Source organism: Oryza glaberrima, chromosome 4, assembly GCF_000147395.1.
Source record: "Oryza glaberrima chromosome 4, OglaRS2, whole genome shotgun sequence".
Taxonomy (NCBI): Eukaryota; Viridiplantae; Streptophyta; class Magnoliopsida; order Poales; family Poaceae; genus Oryza; species Oryza glaberrima.
In genome coordinates this window covers 27,541,543-27,560,499 of record NC_068329.1, presented here as the reverse complement: position 1 = coordinate 27,560,499, position 18,957 = coordinate 27,541,543, and the positions used below count along the sequence as shown (strand labels likewise).

The 18,957-nt window shown below is 44.3% G+C and overlaps 4 protein-coding genes across 5 annotated transcripts; 3 read left to right on the top strand and 1 right to left on the bottom strand.

Moving 5' to 3' along the window:
* The first annotated feature begins 434 nt into the window (after positions 1-434).
* On the top strand, positions 435-4,199 carry LOC127769773 (uncharacterized). Its single transcript, XM_052295400.1, has 4 exons — positions 435-736; positions 1,610-1,798; positions 2,065-2,742; positions 2,827-4,199. The coding sequence occupies exons 1-3, from the start codon at positions 566-568 to the stop codon at positions 2,518-2,520; spliced, it is 816 nt and encodes a 271-aa protein (XP_052151360.1). The 5' UTR covers positions 435-565; the 3' UTR covers positions 2,521-2,742; positions 2,827-4,199.
* Positions 4,200-5,007: 808 nt separating this feature from the next.
* Positions 5,008-8,314, top strand: LOC127769758 (uncharacterized protein At4g15545-like). Its single transcript, XM_052295388.1, has 10 exons — positions 5,008-5,440; positions 5,535-5,603; positions 6,393-6,446; positions 6,551-6,626; positions 6,730-6,798; positions 6,891-7,082; positions 7,170-7,212; positions 7,291-7,369; positions 7,471-7,609; positions 7,702-8,314. The coding sequence occupies exons 1-9, from the start codon at positions 5,177-5,179 to the stop codon at positions 7,561-7,563; spliced, it is 939 nt and encodes a 312-aa protein (XP_052151348.1). The 5' UTR covers positions 5,008-5,176; the 3' UTR covers positions 7,564-7,609; positions 7,702-8,314.
* A 628-nt stretch (positions 8,315-8,942) lies between these two features.
* On the top strand, positions 8,943-13,276 carry LOC127771161 (protein FAR1-RELATED SEQUENCE 5-like). 2 transcript variants are annotated; one of them, XR_008017104.1, is made up of 7 exons: positions 8,943-9,404; positions 9,528-9,605; positions 10,008-12,030; positions 12,116-12,240; positions 12,313-12,410; positions 12,494-12,553; positions 12,724-12,812. XR_008017104.1 is itself a non-coding variant. In XM_052296998.1 (7 exons), exons 1-7 carry the CDS (start codon positions 8,994-8,996, stop codon positions 12,832-12,834), a joined length of 2,886 nt encoding a protein of 961 aa, XP_052152958.1. In that variant the 5' UTR covers positions 8,943-8,993; the 3' UTR covers positions 12,835-13,276. The 2 variants fall into 2 exon arrangements, 1 of the variants encoding a protein (XP_052152958.1); XM_052296998.1 differs by having other exon boundaries at positions 12,333-12,410; positions 12,724-13,276.
* Positions 13,277-13,349: 73 nt separating this feature from the next.
* LOC127771160 (protein argonaute 3) lies at positions 13,350-18,678 on the bottom strand. Its single transcript, XM_052296997.1, has 3 exons — positions 18,043-18,678; positions 15,650-16,865; positions 13,350-15,169 (listed from the first exon to the last, which is right to left on the bottom strand). Exons 1-3 carry the CDS (start codon positions 18,593-18,595, stop codon positions 13,573-13,575), a joined length of 3,366 nt encoding a protein of 1,121 aa, XP_052152957.1. The 5' UTR covers positions 18,596-18,678; the 3' UTR covers positions 13,350-13,572.
* Positions 18,679-18,957: the final 279 nt, after the last annotated feature.

Sequence of the window (18,957 nt, the reverse complement as noted above, 5' to 3'; positions counted from 1 at the left end):
CCTCATCTTTTCGCTTATGATTATCAGAAAATTTAAATTTTTAATCTTAAATTTAGAGTTTATTTTTAAAATTTTTTTCATCGTAGTTTATTTTCAACCTTTACTTTTAATCATTAAAAACACGTTATAAAAGCTTTATTCATAAATTTATTTTTCATTTATTAATACAACTTTTCGTTTTTTTCCTCAAATCAGCCAAACGAGGTTGTCTTATTTTCCCACTGAAGTAATGCTTTATACACGATTACACGACACGTCATTCCTGCACGAAAGGAGGTTGGAACTTGGAAGTATCGAGGTTTAGAGCAGGGGCAAATCCGTCAATTCACAGGAGGGGAGTAACCCGCATCCGTCGCGGGCAGCAACCCGACAACCCGCACCGCTAAAGTATCCAATCCATCCGATCCGTCCGTCCACATTCAAATCTCCCCACCGCTCCTCATCCGAATTTCCACAATTAATTCCATTCCAATCCTCGTAATCTCCCCCAAATTCGCGATTCTCTCATCTAATCCTCCTCCTCCTCCCCCGAAATCAGCACACCGAGGCTTCCTCGCCGGCGGCGATGGCGGGGGCGGCGGTGGAGCAGGCGCACGAGCTCTACCGGGGAGGGCGACACCGGGACGCGCTCGAGCTGTACACGGCGGCGCTGGCGGCGGCGCGGGGACCCGCGCAGCGTATCGCGCTGCACAGCAACCGCGCCGCGTGCTACCTCAAGCTCCACGACTTCCACAAGGTCTCGCTTCTCGAGGGTTCTGTTTCTCTCTCTCTCTCTCTCTCCCTCTCTCTTCTTTGACTTGAGTAGATTTGAGCGCCCGTTGCCGCTTCCAAGTGTTGTTTAGAGTAATAAAGGCTTAATTTGTTAGTCATCGATGCCTAGTCGTGGTTTGTGATTCCAGTTCAACGGCGGGGTTTTTGAATTACCTGTGCAAACTCTGGTTTGGGGAGGTCGGGAGGAGAAGCAGATTCAGGAATCTGTTCGGTTGGATGAGAGATTCGATTATAGCCAACACGAACTCTCATCAATCGTGGCTTGTTTACTATATTGTGGTGGTCTGTAGATTGAGCTCAAATCCTGTTAAATTTCGTGCTGAGTGACACTTTGCAATCCATGTACTGGGCCTAATGCCTTGCTTCGTGAAAAACCTGTGTTTCCTTCCCAATAATAGTAGTTCAAATTGATCTGGCACAGATCGATTTCGATGTAGTGAACCACTTGGCGAATGATTAGGCTACTATTGAGTATTTGAATGAACTTTCTAATAATCCTGGTAGGTTTCAATAGTCTATAGAATGCATGATTTCTATGGAGAAAGTTTAATTGCGGCATCCAAATTTGTAGGATAATTAAACCTCTGTTTTGATGACCAACTATATACAGGGGCAAAATCATGCTCCCTTTAGAAACCAGCATTAGTTAATGAGACAAAATTACGGTTCATTTCATCTGTAATACTTGTGGGGTAGTTGATGCCTTGATGGTCTGATGAAAACTGCAGTAGGCTGTGTGTTTCTCCGGAATAAGTTGGCACCTGACATCATTTGTTTATTTTTCTATGTTATCATCACTTTTACCAGCGTGTTTTTTCTTCTTTTCGAAATGCTGTAGGCTGCAGAAGAGTGCACATCTGTCCTTGAGTTGGATAGGGAGCATGCTGGAGCTCTCATGTTACGTGCACAGACACTTGTCACTCTGAAGGATTACCAGTCAGCTCTATTTGATGTGAACAGGCTGATTGAGATAAATCCGTCATCTGAAGTATATCGGAACCTTCATGCACGACTGAAGACACAGCTTGTAAGTTTTTCATTCTCTTTGCTGTGCTAATTGATTCACTTTGCTTTAGCTTCTTGCATCGGCATTACTCTAGTTGCAATTTCATTCGATATAACTACAACAAATATCCTTACATAATTCAAATATGCTTTTTAGTTGCTACCAGCACATAACTTCTCCCCTTTATTTACAAATGTTTTCTGAATGAAAGAAACTATACCTTAGCTTGTTTACTTATTATCCTACTGCCTGTTAACCTGTTATCTGTGTTATTTTAACCTTTATAGGCACTAGCTCCCATTCCAGAATCTGAAGAGGAATCGTTATATCTTGAAGAAGATAAGCAAGAGTTGCCTCCAGAGAGAAATGTAAATATCGAGATTTGTATTACCAAGTCTGATAAACCTGCAACTGAAATGATTCTCAAAAAGAAACCTACAACAGAACCTATTGTCGAAAATAAACCTGCAACTGAACTGATTCTTGAAAAGAAACCTGCAACTGAACTTATTCTTGAAAAGAAACATGCAACTGAACCTCCAAAGGTTGAGGTGCCTCCCAGTCTGCCTCAAAAACCACAAGGTTGGGAGACCATCGCAAAACCAAAGGGACATTCAGGACTTGATTACTCAAAATGGGACAAAGTTGAAGATGACTCAAGTGAAGATGAGGATGAAGAGGAAGAAGAGCTTCCTCAGTATAAATTCAAAGTCAGAACTGTCGGTGTGCGGTCTGTGAAGTAAACAAGTTTACCAATAAAATTATGGTCTGTGGATAATGTTTTGACAGCATCAGTACTAACTGAGGTCTCACTTGCTCTATTGCTCATTCACATCCTGAATTATTGCGATGAACAAGTGCATACCAGTCGGTTCATGTTTAGCCGGGAGCCCGGAACTCAGAGGAGCATCACCGGTAACACAGATACACAATTCACTGGTCCCATCTTGTGAACAGAAGTTCAGGTAATTTTCACAAAATCAAACTAACACTAAAGTTTGCGTTGCAATTCACTCTTATTTATTCACGAATGTTTGATTGTCTTGCAGGTTTCAGGATTTGAAACCTGGCTGGCAAATCCCCAAGTCTGAGCTGAGCAGGTTGGAGGAAATGAGGGAAGGATTACAGTAGGGAACTGATGTACAGAAATCCTTGGAATTTAACTAACAGTGGTCCATCGTAGAATCAAAAGTGTTCTCTCTTGTCGCCTGTGCGCCTACCATGCACATTCTTGTTCCATATGTACTGTATAATAGAGTAAAGTCCATCACCGGTTCCTAAATTTGTACCGTTGTGTCATCCCGGTCCTTAAACTCGCAAATCGACCGTTCAAGTCCTCAAACTTGTTCGACTGTGTCATCCTGATCCCTGATCCCTAAACTCGCAGATCACTCGTTTAGGTCCTCTAACTTGTTCAGTTGTGTCACCCCGGTCCCTAAACAGGACGGTCTAAAAACTTTATATCAAAAAATAATTCATAACTTTTTTATGTGAACTCTAATAAAGACAAACTTTATATTAAAATTGTAGCCCTCGACGCGACCTACAACTTTGTAGTTAAAAAGTTTTTGAATTAAAACTGTTTAGAGTCCCAAAATATTGTTGCATGTTTATAGATTTTGAAATTTTAATTTTAAAATTACATTTTGGGACAAAAAATGACTTAAAATAAAAAAACAACTATAAAGTTGTAGATCGCATCGAGGGCTACAAGTTTGATATAATATTTGTCCTCATTAGAGTTCACATGAAAAAGTTATGAATTATTTTTAAATATAAAGTCTTTAGACCGTCCTATTTGACCCAGATGATATTCAAATTCAAGTTTGGATTTATGGAACGGGGTGACACAACTGAACAAGTTGGAGGACCTAAACGAGTGATCTGCAAGTTTAGGGACTAGGATGGCACAGTCGAACAAGTTTGAGGATCTGAACGGTCGATTTGCGAGTTTAGAGACCGGGATAACACAGCGGTATAAGTTTAGGACCGGTGATGAACTTTACTCTATATAATATTTCCTAGACATCTTTCATTTCAGTTAAATTGACAACATTGTGTTGTCATGGGACATCGTTTAATTACCTCATGTTATGAACCAGCCAGTTTGATATGCTCCAAAGGACCAGTTTAGTGAATCGTAAAGACATATAAGTAAATAATGGACTAAAAGGATAAGTTATGTAAATCGTAATCAAAAGTAAATAATGAAGCAGAATGCCCAGTCTCGTACCGGCCACAGCCACAAACGATTCTACGTCTCGAAAAACTTGCAAACCCCAAATTTAAATTTAAAACATTATGGGGCAACAGAATGAAGATTCATTTAAGCCTAAGGTTTTGAACATTCTAGATTGCTTTTTATTAAATAATCATTCGTAAAAACAAAAGGATAACTTTCAAATAATCATTCGTAAAAACGTAAAAGTTCGGATTGAGAATTGTAGAGGCCCTCCTAGGAGAATCCCCTCCAAAATTTGGCGTATGCTGCTATTTGCGGCGCGTACATCCCAACCCAAAAGATTTCCCCAACTAAACAAGGCCTAAGTAAAAGCGAAAAAATAGTTCGCTTTTATGCTCACCGCGCAGCTGCGTGCTGCCCCAAAGTCGCCCAGGCTCTCCTTTTATAGCCACCCGTCGACTCCAACTACTCTCAAACCAGCGAGGTGGTACTAATCGCTCCCAACACCTCGCGCATTCACTCTGACGCACCGGGCCGAATGTGTTAGGCCCACCAACCATACTGGGCCCTAGCCCAGAAATGTGGTTTGCAACGAGAAATGATGTAGCCCATTCTTCTCTCTTTCTTTCTATTTTTCTTTTCAGTCAGGTTAGTATGCCTGTATCTACCTCTCGCCAAAAAAAAAAAAAGGTATACTACCATATCATGTATGAAAAGACAAAATATTCTGGTATTCTCATGTGCATTTCATTTTTTAAAAAGATATAACTATTTTATAAGAGTATCTCTTACTAGTACACCTTTAATTTAACACAATTCCAGACAAGAACCATCAAAGCATATACTCTCTCTATATATTTTTTTTTATACAGGTCACTCCTACCAAGTACCAACCCTCAACTATCACATTGATGAACAAAAAAAAAATAAAATTAGAAAATGGAGAATTAATAAGAGGAAATGAAGAGCATATATGTGTGAGAAAATGACTTGGAAGTCCCAACTCAACGACCCCGCAGTATACAGGTATATACAGCCATCCTATCCCCATCAAATCCCCAAAAAGAATTAAAAATCAGAAGAAAAAAAAACACTTTAATTTCCAGTCTTGCTCTGCGCCGCCGCCGGCGACCACCGCAGCAACCTCCGCCGCCGCCGCCGCCGTCCAGGAACTGACCGGCCGAGCTGCTCCGTCTCGTGGGGCGCGCGTGGCGGCGATGGCGAGGCACGAGGCGGCGGCCGGGGTGGTGGACTTCCACCTGCCCGACGAGATCCTGGCCGTGATCCCCACCGACCCGTACGAGCAGCTGGACGTGGCGCGGAAGATCACCTCCATGGCCATCGCCTCCCGCGTCTCCCGCCTCGAGGCCGACGCGGCGCGCCTCCGCCGCGACCTCGCCGACCGGGACCGCGCCGAGGCCGACCTCCGCGCCCGCCTCGCGGACTCCGACGCCCGCCTCCTCGCCGCCCTCGACGAGAACGTGAGCCCCTGGGACCTCGCGTCGCTGGGATGCTTTCGGCAGCAGAATTGGGATGCGTACTCAGTTTGGTTTGTGTTCGATTCGTGGTGTGCAGGCGAAGCTGGCGAAGGAGAGGGACTCGCTCGCCTCCACGGCCAAGAAGATGGCGAGGAACTTGGCGAAGGTGACTCAATTATCCCAATTTTAGTGAGAATTCTGTGATTTCTCAACATGGTGTTCGGTTTCAAGTTTCAATTGCTGCTTATACTAGGGAGCTAGTGGGTTTTTATCCGTGCTCTGATTGATAGCTCGCCTGTTTATTTCGTGCAAAACTTGCTGGAATCATGTCTCAACCCATGTACTTTCAGTGTTAGTTTGCTAGCTTGCTAGATATGTGATTTTCTTGCAGGTGTTCCTAGAATCATAGTAGTAGGCAGTTTGCAAAGTCATTTTCTTGCAGGTGTTCCTAGAATCATAGTAGTAGGCAGTTTGCATAGGTTGGTCAACCGTGTACCGAAGTTTTATGGGATCAGATGGAATATCTTTTAATTGTTAGTTGTAGATTAATAGTGAGTCAGGAATTTTGTTCAAATGTATAATCTTTGGTGTGCATTACAATGGAATAGCAGAATGACTTGGTGTTAAAGAGTCCACAATTATGAAAAAAGAAGTTTCTAGAAGGTCACCCTTTTTTGCCAGATATTATACTTCAAAAGAAACAAGAACAGGATCAACAACTAACTAATGCTTTGTTGTCACTGACTCACTGTGGTGTGGAAGCTATAACTGCTAAGTTTACCCACCCTTTGTGGCTTTCAAATTATTCTCGAATTCTTGCCCTAAATGGTCATATTTGTTGGTATGATTTTGTCGGAATGCTAATCGACATGAAGTTTGTCAAGTTTTTTTTTATCAGCATTAAAAAATTTGTATGTTAGTTGGCTGCTTGTTGAAGATCACTCTTTCTATGCAGTTGGAAGCATTTAAGAAGCAGTTGATGAAGTCACTGAGTGAAGACAATTTATTAGTGAGTATTACTTATGAAAATGCTTCTATATGTTGAATATTTCATGCTGTGCTTTTCTGAAGTTGCTCATGTGCGTAAATAATTTTATTTGCATAATCTTGCAGCAATTGTCAGAAATAGGTGATGACCGTGATTTTGATGCAAACAACAATTTGACTACTCGAGTTCCCTCTTGGAAAGGTATTGTTCAACCTCATCGGAAATCCTATAATATTGTCTTTTCTTCAAGTAATAGCCAGAATTGCATGCATCTTCCTTGGTTTCACTATTTTTTACTTGGCAGATGAAGTTTCAAGTAGTCGCACTTCTGCAGATAGTTCCAGCAGATCCACAATGACTGAATCTGCCCAAGGTGGTTATAATAACTTACTCTTGTCGAACACCTGAATATTACCAACTTATCACATCTTATATCAGCATATACTTGCTATGAAACATTTACAGAACATCAGTTCTCAGTCACACCATACACAGCTCCTAAATTAACTCCTGGTTCAACACCTAAGTTCTTATCTGGTCCAACATCACCTACAAAATCTCTGTCAGAAGTCCACTCAACATTTTCATCATGGCATGGATCGTCAAGCCATCAGTATTCAGCACCCACCTCCCCTCCTCAGCATCGTTCGTTCGCAGGTTTGGGAGTTGTTGAATCTTATTTTCATTTGGGGAGATTTGTTGAACATGCATATGCTGATAATACAAAGTCTTTTATGTTTCCAGGGCGGCCCCGTATAGACGGAAAGGAATTTTTCCGGCAAGCACGGTTGGTTATTATGCTGTTCACCTTATGTGAAAATTAATATTTCGATTCCATCCTAACACTTCTGGACACAAATCCCAGGACACGACTTTCGTATGAGCAATTTGGGGCATTTTTAGCTAACATCAAGGAGTTCAATGCTCAGAAACAATCACGAGAGGTAGCATATTGCCTGTTTATAATTGTTGACTTTTCAGTTGGTTATTTTCTGCGAAAATATGTAAACATGATTTTCTTGTTGTACTTAATGAATTTGCGCAGGACACTCTCTCAAAGGCAGAAGAGATTTTTGGAACAGAACATAAAGATTTGTACATTTCTTTCCAGAATATGCTTAACCGCAACCATTCTTGAATGCTTGTCACAGGCTTCAGTCTATTTTTGTCTCTTAAACAAGCAGGTTGTTTTACTCCCGAATTCTGATTTCTCTGTTAAGCGGGATTTCATGTTCTGATGGACTAACAATGTCTATTTCACGCCACTTATTTTCAGGAAGTATGTAACTGTTGGAAGATAATCGTTGTTCTTTCATAGACGTAAACAACAAATTGCCAGAGATTTGTAAATAGATCATTATAATTTAAGCTGGCCATCCTCAATATCACTATGTAAATGGACCCAGTCATGCATCCCAAAACAGGGATCTGGGAACTGAAATATCACACCTATGGCAAATTTTGGTCTGTGTAATTAAGCATACATGCACATTCCATTGTAGCACTTCCTGTGTTCCTGCGGATTTCTTGAGGTGTCCTCCATGCAGAAAGTTGTATAATACTCAAAAACTGCTCTTTTGTATCTGTGTTAACAAGTACTAAACTGCTCTTTTTTGACACGGTGTATTGCCTTAATCCGTGTAAAAAAAAACATGTATTGCCTTAAAAGAGTTCAGGCAATGATAGTATGTATTGCTTGTTCTCCTTGTCTGATGAACAAAGTAATTGCTAGAATTGCACTGATTGCAGTTGTGATTTTTGTTTTGTGAAGAATGGTCATATTGAAATAGATTATTGACATGGATTTTCAACTTTATTATATGAATAAATTAAATATTTTTTTAAAAAAATAAACTTAACGGATAGCTTAGAACAAAGTCGTACAAGAGGCTGACATGAAGTTTGTTTAGTGTGTGTGAACCAAGACAAATCTTGCTATACTTTACATAAACTATAACATTACATAGGCATACTCCTATATATGACGAACTACAAAGTGATGTCAACTGAGAGAACGTAATGTTGTTCAAGTATTTTGCAAGTCCTAAATCCCCAATACGAAGTATGAAGTAATTATCAACAAATAAAATCTACAACAGACAAGCATAAACACGATCTTAAACATTTGATCTTGATACTCACCAATGCGTGTCTGCTTGGCTTCGTAATGTAAGTTTCAATTTGATCTTGATGCAATTTACTCCCTCCACCTCAAAATAAATCATTTTTCTATTCAACTCAAAGTTTTGGCAACTTCCTTTGTTTTGCAAAAACTTTTTATATATAAGTTTTTTAAAAGAAATAGTAAATTTAATTTTTAAGCTTGTAGCAATAATAGTTAATACTCACTTAATCCTGCTAGAATGACTCCTCTCGTATGATGTATACCTAGCTGAAAAGCTCCAAACAAAGTCTAAATAATAAGAGGCTGACATGTCGGTCCCACGTGATTCGCCGTAGGCGCACTGAAGTCGAGGCCCCACATGTCATACACCTGAGAGATGAGTGCCTCACGGCCCCAGCTCCATTCCCCCCCTTCCGCCGGCCGATCCCACCACCACCACCACCATGGCCACCGCCTCCACCTCCGGCGACCCCACCGCCGCCGCCGGCGAGCCCACGCCGTCGTCCTCAGCATCCGCGCAGCCACGGCAGCCGGCGTCCCGCATATCCCACATCGTGCGCACCTACCTCGACCTCTCCTCCAACCCCAAGAAGCGCCGCGCCGCTCCCAAGAGCCACCCCAAGCCCGCCGCCGCCGCCGCCGGCCAAGGCGCCCCCGATGCCGGAGACGGGAAGGACGGCGGCGGGAAGGCGGCGGCGACCCCATCGTCGGCGGCGCAGCCCACGACCACGCGGCTCCTCCGCGAGCTCGGCGTCCGGGTCTCCCGCTACACGCACGAGGAGCGCCGCGACATCGTCCTCCGCTACATGCAGAAGCGGAGCGGCCGCCAGGGCGTCAAGCGCGCCACCGCCAAGGTGAGCTCCTCGATCCATATCATCGCCAAGAAGGAAGAATTCGCGTTTGAGTTTAGGTTAAAGATGGATAGAAATTTGATCATTATTAGTATTATTTTTTGATGGCGCCATTGTTGGCTGCAGGCCCCATCGAGGCAGGCTCTCGCGGAGCGGCGGCGGCGGGGTGCGAGAGGGCAGTTCCTCGGCAAGGAGGGCGCCAAGGTATATAGACCGGGGATCCATGGTTTCTGATTGATTTCTCAGAGAATTGTTTGAGAGATTTCGTGTGTTCCATGTGGCGCATTTCATGGTTGTTTTTTAGATAATGGGAATTTATATAACCCGGCTTCTACACCAACACCAACGGCTTCTGAAAACCCGGCTTTCATGGTTGGATATTGCAAGTGTCAAGTAGGCTAATGTAGATGCGCATTGAGTTCAGCATGTCTTGGAGTTAGTAGCATTGGTGCACAATCATGTCAAATGGAGTCTGATTTTAGGATTTTTACAGAATACCGGTAGGGAAAAACATTCTTGGTACAAATGACCAAGAAGCACTTTGATGCTGTGGTAGATGTATGACATTGTGTATTTGTCTGCACTTACGTTATCGTTTCCTCCCAGACTGTAGATAAACCAGAAGAAGATCCAGAGGTGCCGCCAGAAGTTATTGCTAATGCTGGAGGAGTGCCCATAGTTGGAATGGTTTTCGAGAATGAAGAGAAAGCATATGAGTATTATGCTAGTTATGCTGGAAATGTAGGATTCAGTGTTCGAAAAGGATTGTGGGATAAAACGGTGAAAAATGTTGCTAGGTCAAGGGTCTTTGTATGCTCTAGGGAGGGATTTCGCTCAAAGAATGAGGCCAAAAGACCTCGCCCAGAGACTAGGACAGGTTGTCCTGCACGAATAGCTATAAAATTGGTATCCAATGGCAAGTACCGGGTAGCAGAATTTGTGGAAGATCACAATCACCAGCTTGCTGCACCATTTGATATAGATATGCTGAAGTCAGAGAGAGTGTTGACCAAGGTTCAACCAGGAAACCGAAATGCTAGTAACATTCCTCCAGGATGCAAGAATTACATTCGGGCCAAGTCTTCAACACACATGAATTCAGAGGACCTTGGAGCTCTAATGGATTATTTTCGAAGAATGAAGAGTGATAATCCCTCTTTTTACTATGCCATTCAGGTGGATGAAAATGATAAAGCAACAAATGTCTTCTGGGCTGATGCAAGATCAATAGTAGACTATCATTATTTCTGTGATGTGATCTGCTTTGACACAACATACAGATCAAATGACTGCAGAAAACCCTTAGCTTTGTTTTTGGGTATGAACCATCATAGGCAAACAATCATATTTGGCTCTGCTTTTCTGTATGATGAAACTGTTGAATCTTTCAAGTGGCTTCTCGAGACCTTTAAGAGTGCCATGTGTGGGAAACAGCCAAAGACGGTATTGACAGATCGATCTGCTGCTTTGAAGGAAGCCCTGAGTCTCACCTGGCCTGGTACAATTCACCGTTCTTGTGTGTGGCAAATATACCAGAATGCTTTTAAGTCCTTAGAACATGTTTTTAATACTCTTGAGGAATTCACACATGATTTTCACCACTGCATGTTTGATATCGAGGATGACCAGGAGTTTGATGAGATATGGAATGTGATAATCAAGAAGTACAGCCTCAAAGGAGAGGAATGGTTAACTAAGTTGTATGAAGATCGGGAAAATTGGGCCTTGCCATATAACCGGCAAATATTCTTTGGGGACATTAAAGGGATGTTACAAGTAGAAACTTCTTGCGTTGGGCTGAGAGAGTTCTTGGATTGTGAGAAAGATCTCTCTAAATTTTTTATGTTCCTTGAAAGCTCAATGGAGAAGAGGAGGCAAGAAGAGATACAAGCTGATTACCAAGCCAGCGAAGGGGCACCAAGAATATCTCTGCCACTGCTATGGCAAGCTGCAAAAGTGTATACACCAATCATCTTTGAGTTATTTAGAAAGGAATATGAACTGTGTATGGACTGTATGGCTTATAGTTGTGGGGAGTTTGGCTCTCTTTCTGAGTACATGATCACTGTTAAGAATAAAACTAAAGACCAGCTTGTACGGTTTGACTCATCAGATGGCACAGTTGCATGTACTTGTAAAAAATTTGAAAATGCTGGAATATTATGTTGCCATATATTAAAGGTATATGAGCTGAGGAATGTTAAAGAGATCAGGCCGCAGTATTTTCTTAAGAGATGGAGAAAAGATGCAAAGGTGGGGTCCACCGATGAAACTAATAGATTTAATTTTGATAGTGGCACAAAATCTTCTGTTCCAGAACGCTATGCAGCTCTGTGCCGCTCGTTCTACAAGATAGCTGCTAAGGCTGCAGAGAATGCAGAGACATTTGCACTGATGGCAAGCCAATCAGATCGACTTGTTGAAGAAGTAGAACGGATTTTGCAATCTACACTGGCGAATAAGTCATCCGTAGGCCCTTCCATTAAGAACCAGTTAACTAGTATGGTTCAGAATGAATATCTCCTTAATAGTAGCAATGAAGTTGAGAAATCTACTGGAAAGAAGAAGACTGAAGTTTATCGCCATAAAAGTGCTGTGGTAACTAATAAAATGCAGAAAACAAGAAAAGGTGGGACTCCAATTTTTTTGTGGATTTCAAGTTCTAACTGTTTATAATTGCACAATTAAATTTGTAAATTTTCTTTTGTTGCTAGACACAAGGCACCCTGATGAAGCAGCCACTGGAACAAGAGATGGAGAACTGAATATGACACCAGACAACAGGCAGTCAGAAGCAAGGAATTCTCCAAATCAGTTCCTCCCAGATCAATTAATGCAGGTTGATTTTTCTTCAAGACAGTATTTTTTTTCGATGTTCCTTTCATCACTGTGGAACAGTTATTTATTACAGGTGTTGATTTCCTTGTTCAGGGGCATTATATACTTGGTCAGAGCTATGGGCTTGGTACCTCAGAGAATCTTCATAACAATTTGAATCAGTTTGGTCAGGTATGTGATCATCTATTACTTTAAAAAATATATCTCATTCTATTGAAGTATCGTATTCATCAGCTTCTTGTGGCTTACTGTAGGCTTCCTCACTTCCAACCATGCAACAGCAGGCATTTCCCGGAAACAATCAATTAAGCCAAGTGAGTTATATACTATCGACGTTGTCGAGAAGTTTTATGCCTTTTTTTTCAGTATTTGACATTCTTGTCCACTAATGAAGTAATAGCCTAAGGTCAAAGCTAAGAGTGCAACCATGCTGCAGATTCTATGTAGCCATGTTTGATGAACTGCTATCTACACACTCTTGCAGGGCTATCCTAGTGATATGCATGCACTACAGTTTGTAGGGGCAAATCCCCAGATGGAGCATCAGAATGGTGATCAGGGGCAGTCATCAATACCAGTGTGGGATTTTCTCTGATGCACTACTATCACAAGCATGCAGCAGCACAGATATGATAATCAGTGATGGCTTCCTGCTTACCAGTTACCAGTGTTTCATTTGTCATGGAAGTGGCAGCTAGAACACAGGACTGCTAGAATCCCTAACTAATAATTGGGACTTTAGGAGTCTCTGCCATCCATTCTGACAACTACGAGCTCGTTTTGTATAGAGAAAATGTCATAGTGAAATTCAGTGTACAAATTATCAGTTGCTCGTTCCAAAGGGAGCTTTTGTATATACTAGTTGGCTAAATTGTAGATCAGGTTTGCTCCCAGGAACGCACAACACATTGTGACAGAACTTGTTACTTGTCCTACATTTCGACGCCCTTAGCGCTGGCGGCATGAAGTGATCACAGGTGAAGTGTAACAACCAAAAGATTCAGTGAAAAATTGGTGTACTGGACTGAGCTGAGCAACTTTGGCAATGGACCATACATTTTACTGTTCGCACATCAAAATAATGAAGATTGCAAAAGAAGAAACTTTTATTGTGCAACCATGCAGCCCGACAGCATGTATAGGACTGCAAAAGATATGACACGGACAAAAATTTACTATGGATAAACCACCCAAAGACATGAGAGACTCCAGGCAGTTAAAGAACAGACACCGGGACACGGACAGGTATCACAACCAGAAAATCAAACGCAAGTTCCAGGACCATACGAGGAGTACCTGGCAACGAGAGACCATATGCGGCGAAAAGCTGTCGTCAGAGGAAGAACATGTTGTTCAACAGATCCCCGTGCATCGGAGGCAACTCCCTGAAGTCGGCAGCTCCCGCGGAGGAGGATGCCGCCTCCGCCGCCGGCGCCTGGGGCTGGGACGCCGTCATGCCCTCAGATGAGGATGCCGCTGACGACGACGGCGACGCTGCCGCAGCCGCAGCCGCAGCCGCCTGGGGCTGTGCCGCCGGCATCATGGCCTCGGAGGCAGATGCCGCTGACGCCGCCGGCTGCAACATCATCATGCCCTCGTAGTAGAGCCTGCCGCGGTAGGCGGCGAGGTCGGCGTAGTAGACGGGAGTGGCCAGCGACACCGGCTTGGTGCAGCGGGCGAAGACGAAGCAGAGGTTGTACACCAGCTTCTGCAGGTCGTCGGAGGCGAAGCCGTGCTCGTCCAGAAGGCTGTAGTAGTGCGTCGGCCGGCTCGTCCCGACCTCCCCCTTGTGGCTGCACAGGTAGAAGTCGTACGCCGTCGGGTCGACCACGTCGGTGTCCACCACCGTGCCGGGGAGCACGTCGCCGTTCTTGGTCTGCCGCTGGTTCCTGTCCTTGGGGAACAGCCGCGTGTGGTGCCTCTTCTTGGCAACGATCACGGTGATCTTCGGGTAGTCACCCACCATGATCTTATTCTCCATGTCCGCCAGCTCCTCGTTCAGCACCATGTCGAACTGACCGTCACTGACGCCGTCGCGGAAGTAGATGATGCTATCAGGCTTCTTCCTGTTTACCTTCTCATACGCGCCGATGAGCTCCTTGCAGATATCACCGAGGTTCTGGATCATCTCGCACCGGTGATACTGGGCGCGGATCCTTGTCACGTACTTGCTGGCGCCTTTATCAACGGAGGCCACCACGGCTGCTATGGACGGGATGTCCTTACTGACATTCCCAGGCGGAGGGTGGTTCACGTCCGCACCGATGAACATGAAATCCTTGGCGGACACCACTGGGATCGAGTCCGGGTCGAGCTGCATGTTGCTACCCCCGATCTTGCCGTTGATCTTCAGAGCAAGGTTGGTAATGTACTGGTCCTGTCGTTTTTCGTCGAGTTTTGCGGCGGTGCTCAAGAAGCACTGGGTCTGGATCCCCAGCTCCGTCTCGCACATCAACTTCAGGGTCTTGTACCCATGGCACCGGTTGAGCATCGGGCAGAAGAGGAGCTGCAGCTTCTTGTCTTCCTCCTCCGCGGCACGCTTCGCTTCGATAAGCGCATCTCTGAGGCTCTTTGGATCGGATAGCACTTCCATATTTGACACATGCTCATAGCATGGTTTACGGGTCATGACCATGCCAAGGGCGGAGCACTTCCTGACAACCTTGTCAATAAACTTGCTCTCTAGGTCGCCTTCACTGAAATCGACGACGCCCCAGCAGTTAAGAGTCCCGCCATGTGCTACTACTCGTTTATCGTATTTTTTAAGCTTCCAGTTCCACTGGCAGTCATCCTGATGAATAGTGAATTTGAAGGTCTGGCCTCTGGAGGTGCCAGTGCCAAGTTCTAGGGTGGGGGGAGCAAGAATCCTACCAGTGACTTCCATCATTGCTGCATCTAAAGAAATCCTGAATCGCTGAGCTATTTTTCCCCTGGAATTAAAACAGTAAGTTAGCGCCTGACAAGATACATTAGCTCTCTCTATAGTTCTATAGTTGAAATTAAACAGATCAAGATCAGCTCATTTTCTCCAAAATAAAATGATAAAGATCAAAATTAAGCTAATTATCAGTTGAACAGTTGAATATCATGAAGATAAAGGTAAGCAGAGCAACGAGTTGACCCCAACACAGTAAGCAGTTGAAGTCTCTTGTTTCTTTTACCGATATATAGCATCAGGACGAGTTTACGGGAATAAGCAAATGCATATCTTTGTTCGAAGATCAGGTTTCACACAATTACAGCATCAGCAGTTCAGCACAAGTTTTGTGGTAGCAGGTTGTTTATGCAGAGAAGTTCTCATTGAGTATATGACCCTACTACTCATTAATCGTAGCAACATGTTAATATTAGGGATGACGATAGTTAGACGTTTGCAAAAAGTGGAAAGGGGTCGAAACTCAAACAGATACCTGCAAGGCCCATCTTGAGCATTCCCCACCAAGTCCAGAATCTCCTCCTTCCGACTAGAGGCAACCTTTATAGAAATTTTTCTCAGTGTCGTCTTTGTAGATGGCTTCTCTTGTACGCCCTTATTATCAGACTTCTTGTCATCTAACCTCGCCACTGGATACCTCTCCCCTTCAGGAATATTACAAAATTCAATCGGCACATAGTTTTGTTTGCACTTGCTCTTGCTCAAATCCAAGCATGGAAGCATCGGATGCTCAATCTCTTTCTTATACGTCTCCTTATAGTACTCGATAAGCTTCGTCGTCTGTCCTGATTTAGAGTCTTTAAAAGTTATCTGGTCGGCAGGTTTATCTGTCAAGCCTTTAACAGTGTACTTCTCCTCAGTCTTCCTGTGACTTACAGTAACACACAGGCCTTTGAGCGCATTGTTCAATTTTTTCAATTGGTCTTCCAAGAGCGGGTATTCCATGAACTTCATAGTCTTAACAAGGTCCAACACAGATCCAGCTTTCCAACATGGCAAAACCGAATAGTCCACACACAGGATCAGCCCTTTCTGAGTGCATTTAAGGCTCTGCTGGGTTCCTTTGAGAGCTACAATATTGCTATCACTGATGGCCTCACTGCCGCTCTGCGGGTAAAATCTCTGACCAAGGACAATCTTGCCGAAGCTAGATGCCTCACGCACAATGACATCAAGGCCCTGCATGACATCTCTAGGCCCAGGCCGCTGCTCCAAGAGTTCGCTTAAAGGCAGCGGCTTCTTCAACTTCACTGATACAATGTAGGTCCGTGAACTGTCCTTCACACGGAATTTGCTCACAGGGACTATGCAGTCTTCTGGTAGTTCAGCACAAGTGTATAAATTTCTCTCTCCATCATAAGCAACAGCTGACGAAAGCTCCTGAAGGCTCTCGTGCTCGAAGAGCTCATTCTTGACTGTAAGAAGCTCTGCCTTTGAGAGCTTTCTGTTGGGACCGTCACCAAGCTTGATTCGTATTTCATAGTGAAAAAAGGTTGATTCCTTTGGGTAGTCGACTGAAAAATGGTTCACCAACAATTTGACCTCGCCTTTAGATAATGGACCTCCACCACCAGGTGGTCTTGCCATTGGCCTATGTTTGGTAGGTGGTTCTTCTCTTTTATTCTTGTTACTGGAAGCAATTGGGGTTGCCGGTGGTTCTTCTTTTTCATCCTCACCGTAGGGAATGCGCTCTAAAGGAAACGGAAGAGTGGTTAGAAACAGAGAATGTCAAGTTTACACAAGCAAACCCACCAACTCAACGTGTAGTTAAACTTAAAACTAGAACAGAAGGGATCACCAAACTGTAGATCGATATTCCCCCTAAAGTAATATGATTCACATTCAAGCAAGGAATTACTCTTCCTATGAATTTTCTGAAATCTAAATGCAACCCTGCCTTTAGAAAAAAAAATGTTGATGGTACGTGACGTCAACAAAAAAAAAATGATCGTATATTCAGATTCACATCATACTAGTGCAAAATCAACATATCTCGATCTGCTTCTACTCTATCATCGACACATCATCAACAAAAGAAAAATTGATCGTACATTCAGATTCACATCATACTAGTGCAAAATCAACATATCTCGATCTGCTTCTACTCTATCATCGTCTCATCGACACACCACGGGAAACAGAGCTCAGATCACTCGCATGAAAGCGAAATCAAACTATGTGCAGATTAATATGCAATGTCGGAAGTACTAAACCCTCTCGAAAGAACTAAACCCCAGATCAACCACTTGATCAATCAGTTTCGAACATTCATAATGCTAGTAAGGAGAAGAGTAAACATTGCAAACCGCACAAAGGACCGATTGAATCAGGAGAGGCACTTCACGTGCAGTAATGCAGTTAGAACTTCGAAAAAAAATGGATCACCAAGCTGTGAAAAACCCCTAGAAATTCTGCATTTGCACAACGTTTTCCCAAAGTAAAATGACAGTAAATGTTGCATCCGATTCACATTCAAGGAAGAATAACACCCGTCTTATGTAATTTCTGAAATCCAAATGCTCCCCTGCGGTGTTTCGTGACATCAGCAATAAAATCGTGATCAAATGCATTCAGAAGCACAAGGACCGTTCTAGTGCAAAATCGGCATCCCTCTGCTTCTACTCTTATCATCGAAACAGCATCTTGTTCGAAAAAAAATCATCGAAACAGCAGAAAACACAACCCAGATCACTCGCATGAATAGGCGAAATCAAACTCTGCGTAGATTAATATACTATCTCGAAAGTGCAAAACCCCAGATCGACCACTTGATCGATCAGTTTCCAACATTCCTAATGCCAAGGAACAGAGCAAACATGCCAAACCGCACAAAATTAAAGCACCGATTGAATCAGGAGAGGAAATTACCAACGGACCACGACGAACTCGAGGATCCCTCGTCCTGGATCCCCTTCGCTGCTGGCGCTGGTGGTGGTGGTGGTGGTGACGCTGGCGTTGGTGGTGGTGGTGGTGGTGGTGACGCTGGCGCTGGTGGTGGTGGTGGCGGTGGTGGTGACGCTGGCGCTGGTGGTCGTGCTGGTCTCGGTGGTCGCGCGGGCGCCATCGCCGACCGCGCACGGGCGTTCCCCCCACTCCCCAACTCCGGGAAGTCGTTCACGTCAAGCACCCACGCGCCGCCAGTTCCGCTCCCACTGCCGAGCTCGGACCCTCCTCGACCAAGACCACCACCACCACCAGCAGTCCCCCGCCCACCGCCTTGGCCTCCTCCCAGAATATCGCCGCCTCTGCGAGGCTCGACTCCTCTTCCACCGGGAAAGCGTCCTCCGCGAGGCCCGTTTCTTCCTCCACCGCGCTGCCCGTCTCTTCCCCGGTTAGTACCCCCTTGCCCTCCTCCGCCTCTCGGGTACCCGTAGCCGCCGTCGTAACCTCTCCGGGGGTCGCGGCCACCGCGACCGGCCATCTCCGCCGTGAACTCGAACCCACAGATCAGAACTCAGAAGCGTGTGGATTTCGTGACGGATTTTTTTCTCTCTCTCTCTCGGCTTTCGCTAGAGCAGAGGAGGAGGAGGAGGGGATCGAAGATGGCAGCGAGGGGTAGTTATAGGAGGAGGGCGCGCAGGTGAATTTTGCTTGGGCACGAGAATTATGTGCGAAAATACGATTTTGCCCCTGACGGATGGCAAGTTTCTGTGTGCTCCGGCAGCAATTTTGTTGCGCTAAGAGGGACAAAGTGGGACATGAGGAGTTTACACGAGTCAAGTGGACGTTGGCAACCTGCCGCGTGGAGTCATCTTGGGTAGGAATAATTGGGAAGTCCAGAAT

Excerpts from the sequence above, each read along its gene's own strand:
- LOC127771161 (XM_052296998.1), top strand. The coding sequence starts at position 8,994 with ATGGCCACCGCCTCCACCTCCGGCGACCCCACCGCCGCCGCCGGCGAG. Across the intron at positions 12,241-12,332 it reads TCCCAGATCAATTAATGCAG|GGGCATTATATACTTGGTCA; the intron begins GTTGATTTTTCT and ends TTCCTTGTTCAG. Across the intron at positions 12,554-12,723 it reads GAAACAATCAATTAAGCCAA|GGCTATCCTAGTGATATGCA; the intron begins GTGAGTTATATA and ends ACACTCTTGCAG.
- LOC127769758 (XM_052295388.1), top strand. The coding sequence starts at position 5,177 with ATGGCGAGGCACGAGGCGGCGGCCGGGGTGGTGGACTTCCACCTGCCC. Across the intron at positions 6,627-6,729 it reads TCGAGTTCCCTCTTGGAAAG|ATGAAGTTTCAAGTAGTCGC; the intron begins GTATTGTTCAAC and ends TTTACTTGGCAG. Across the intron at positions 7,213-7,290 it reads GAATTTTTCCGGCAAGCACG|GACACGACTTTCGTATGAGC; the intron begins GTTGGTTATTAT and ends CACAAATCCCAG.
- LOC127771160 (XM_052296997.1), bottom strand. The coding sequence starts at position 18,595 with ATGGCCGGTCGCGGTGGCCGCGACCCCCGGAGAGGTTACGACGGCGGC. Across the intron at positions 16,866-18,042 it reads GAGTTCGTCGTGGTCCGTTG|AGCGCATTCCCTACGGTGAG; the intron begins GTAATTTCCTCT and ends CGTTTCCTTTAG. Across the intron at positions 15,170-15,649 it reads GCTCAAGATGGGCCTTGCAG|GGGAAAAATAGCTCAGCGAT; the intron begins GTATCTGTTTGA and ends TTTTAATTCCAG.
- LOC127769773 (XM_052295400.1), top strand. The coding sequence starts at position 566 with ATGGCGGGGGCGGCGGTGGAGCAGGCGCACGAGCTCTACCGGGGAGGG. Across the intron at positions 737-1,609 it reads AGCTCCACGACTTCCACAAG|GCTGCAGAAGAGTGCACATC; the intron begins GTCTCGCTTCTC and ends GAAATGCTGTAG. Across the intron at positions 1,799-2,064 it reads CACGACTGAAGACACAGCTT|GCACTAGCTCCCATTCCAGA; the intron begins GTAAGTTTTTCA and ends TAACCTTTATAG.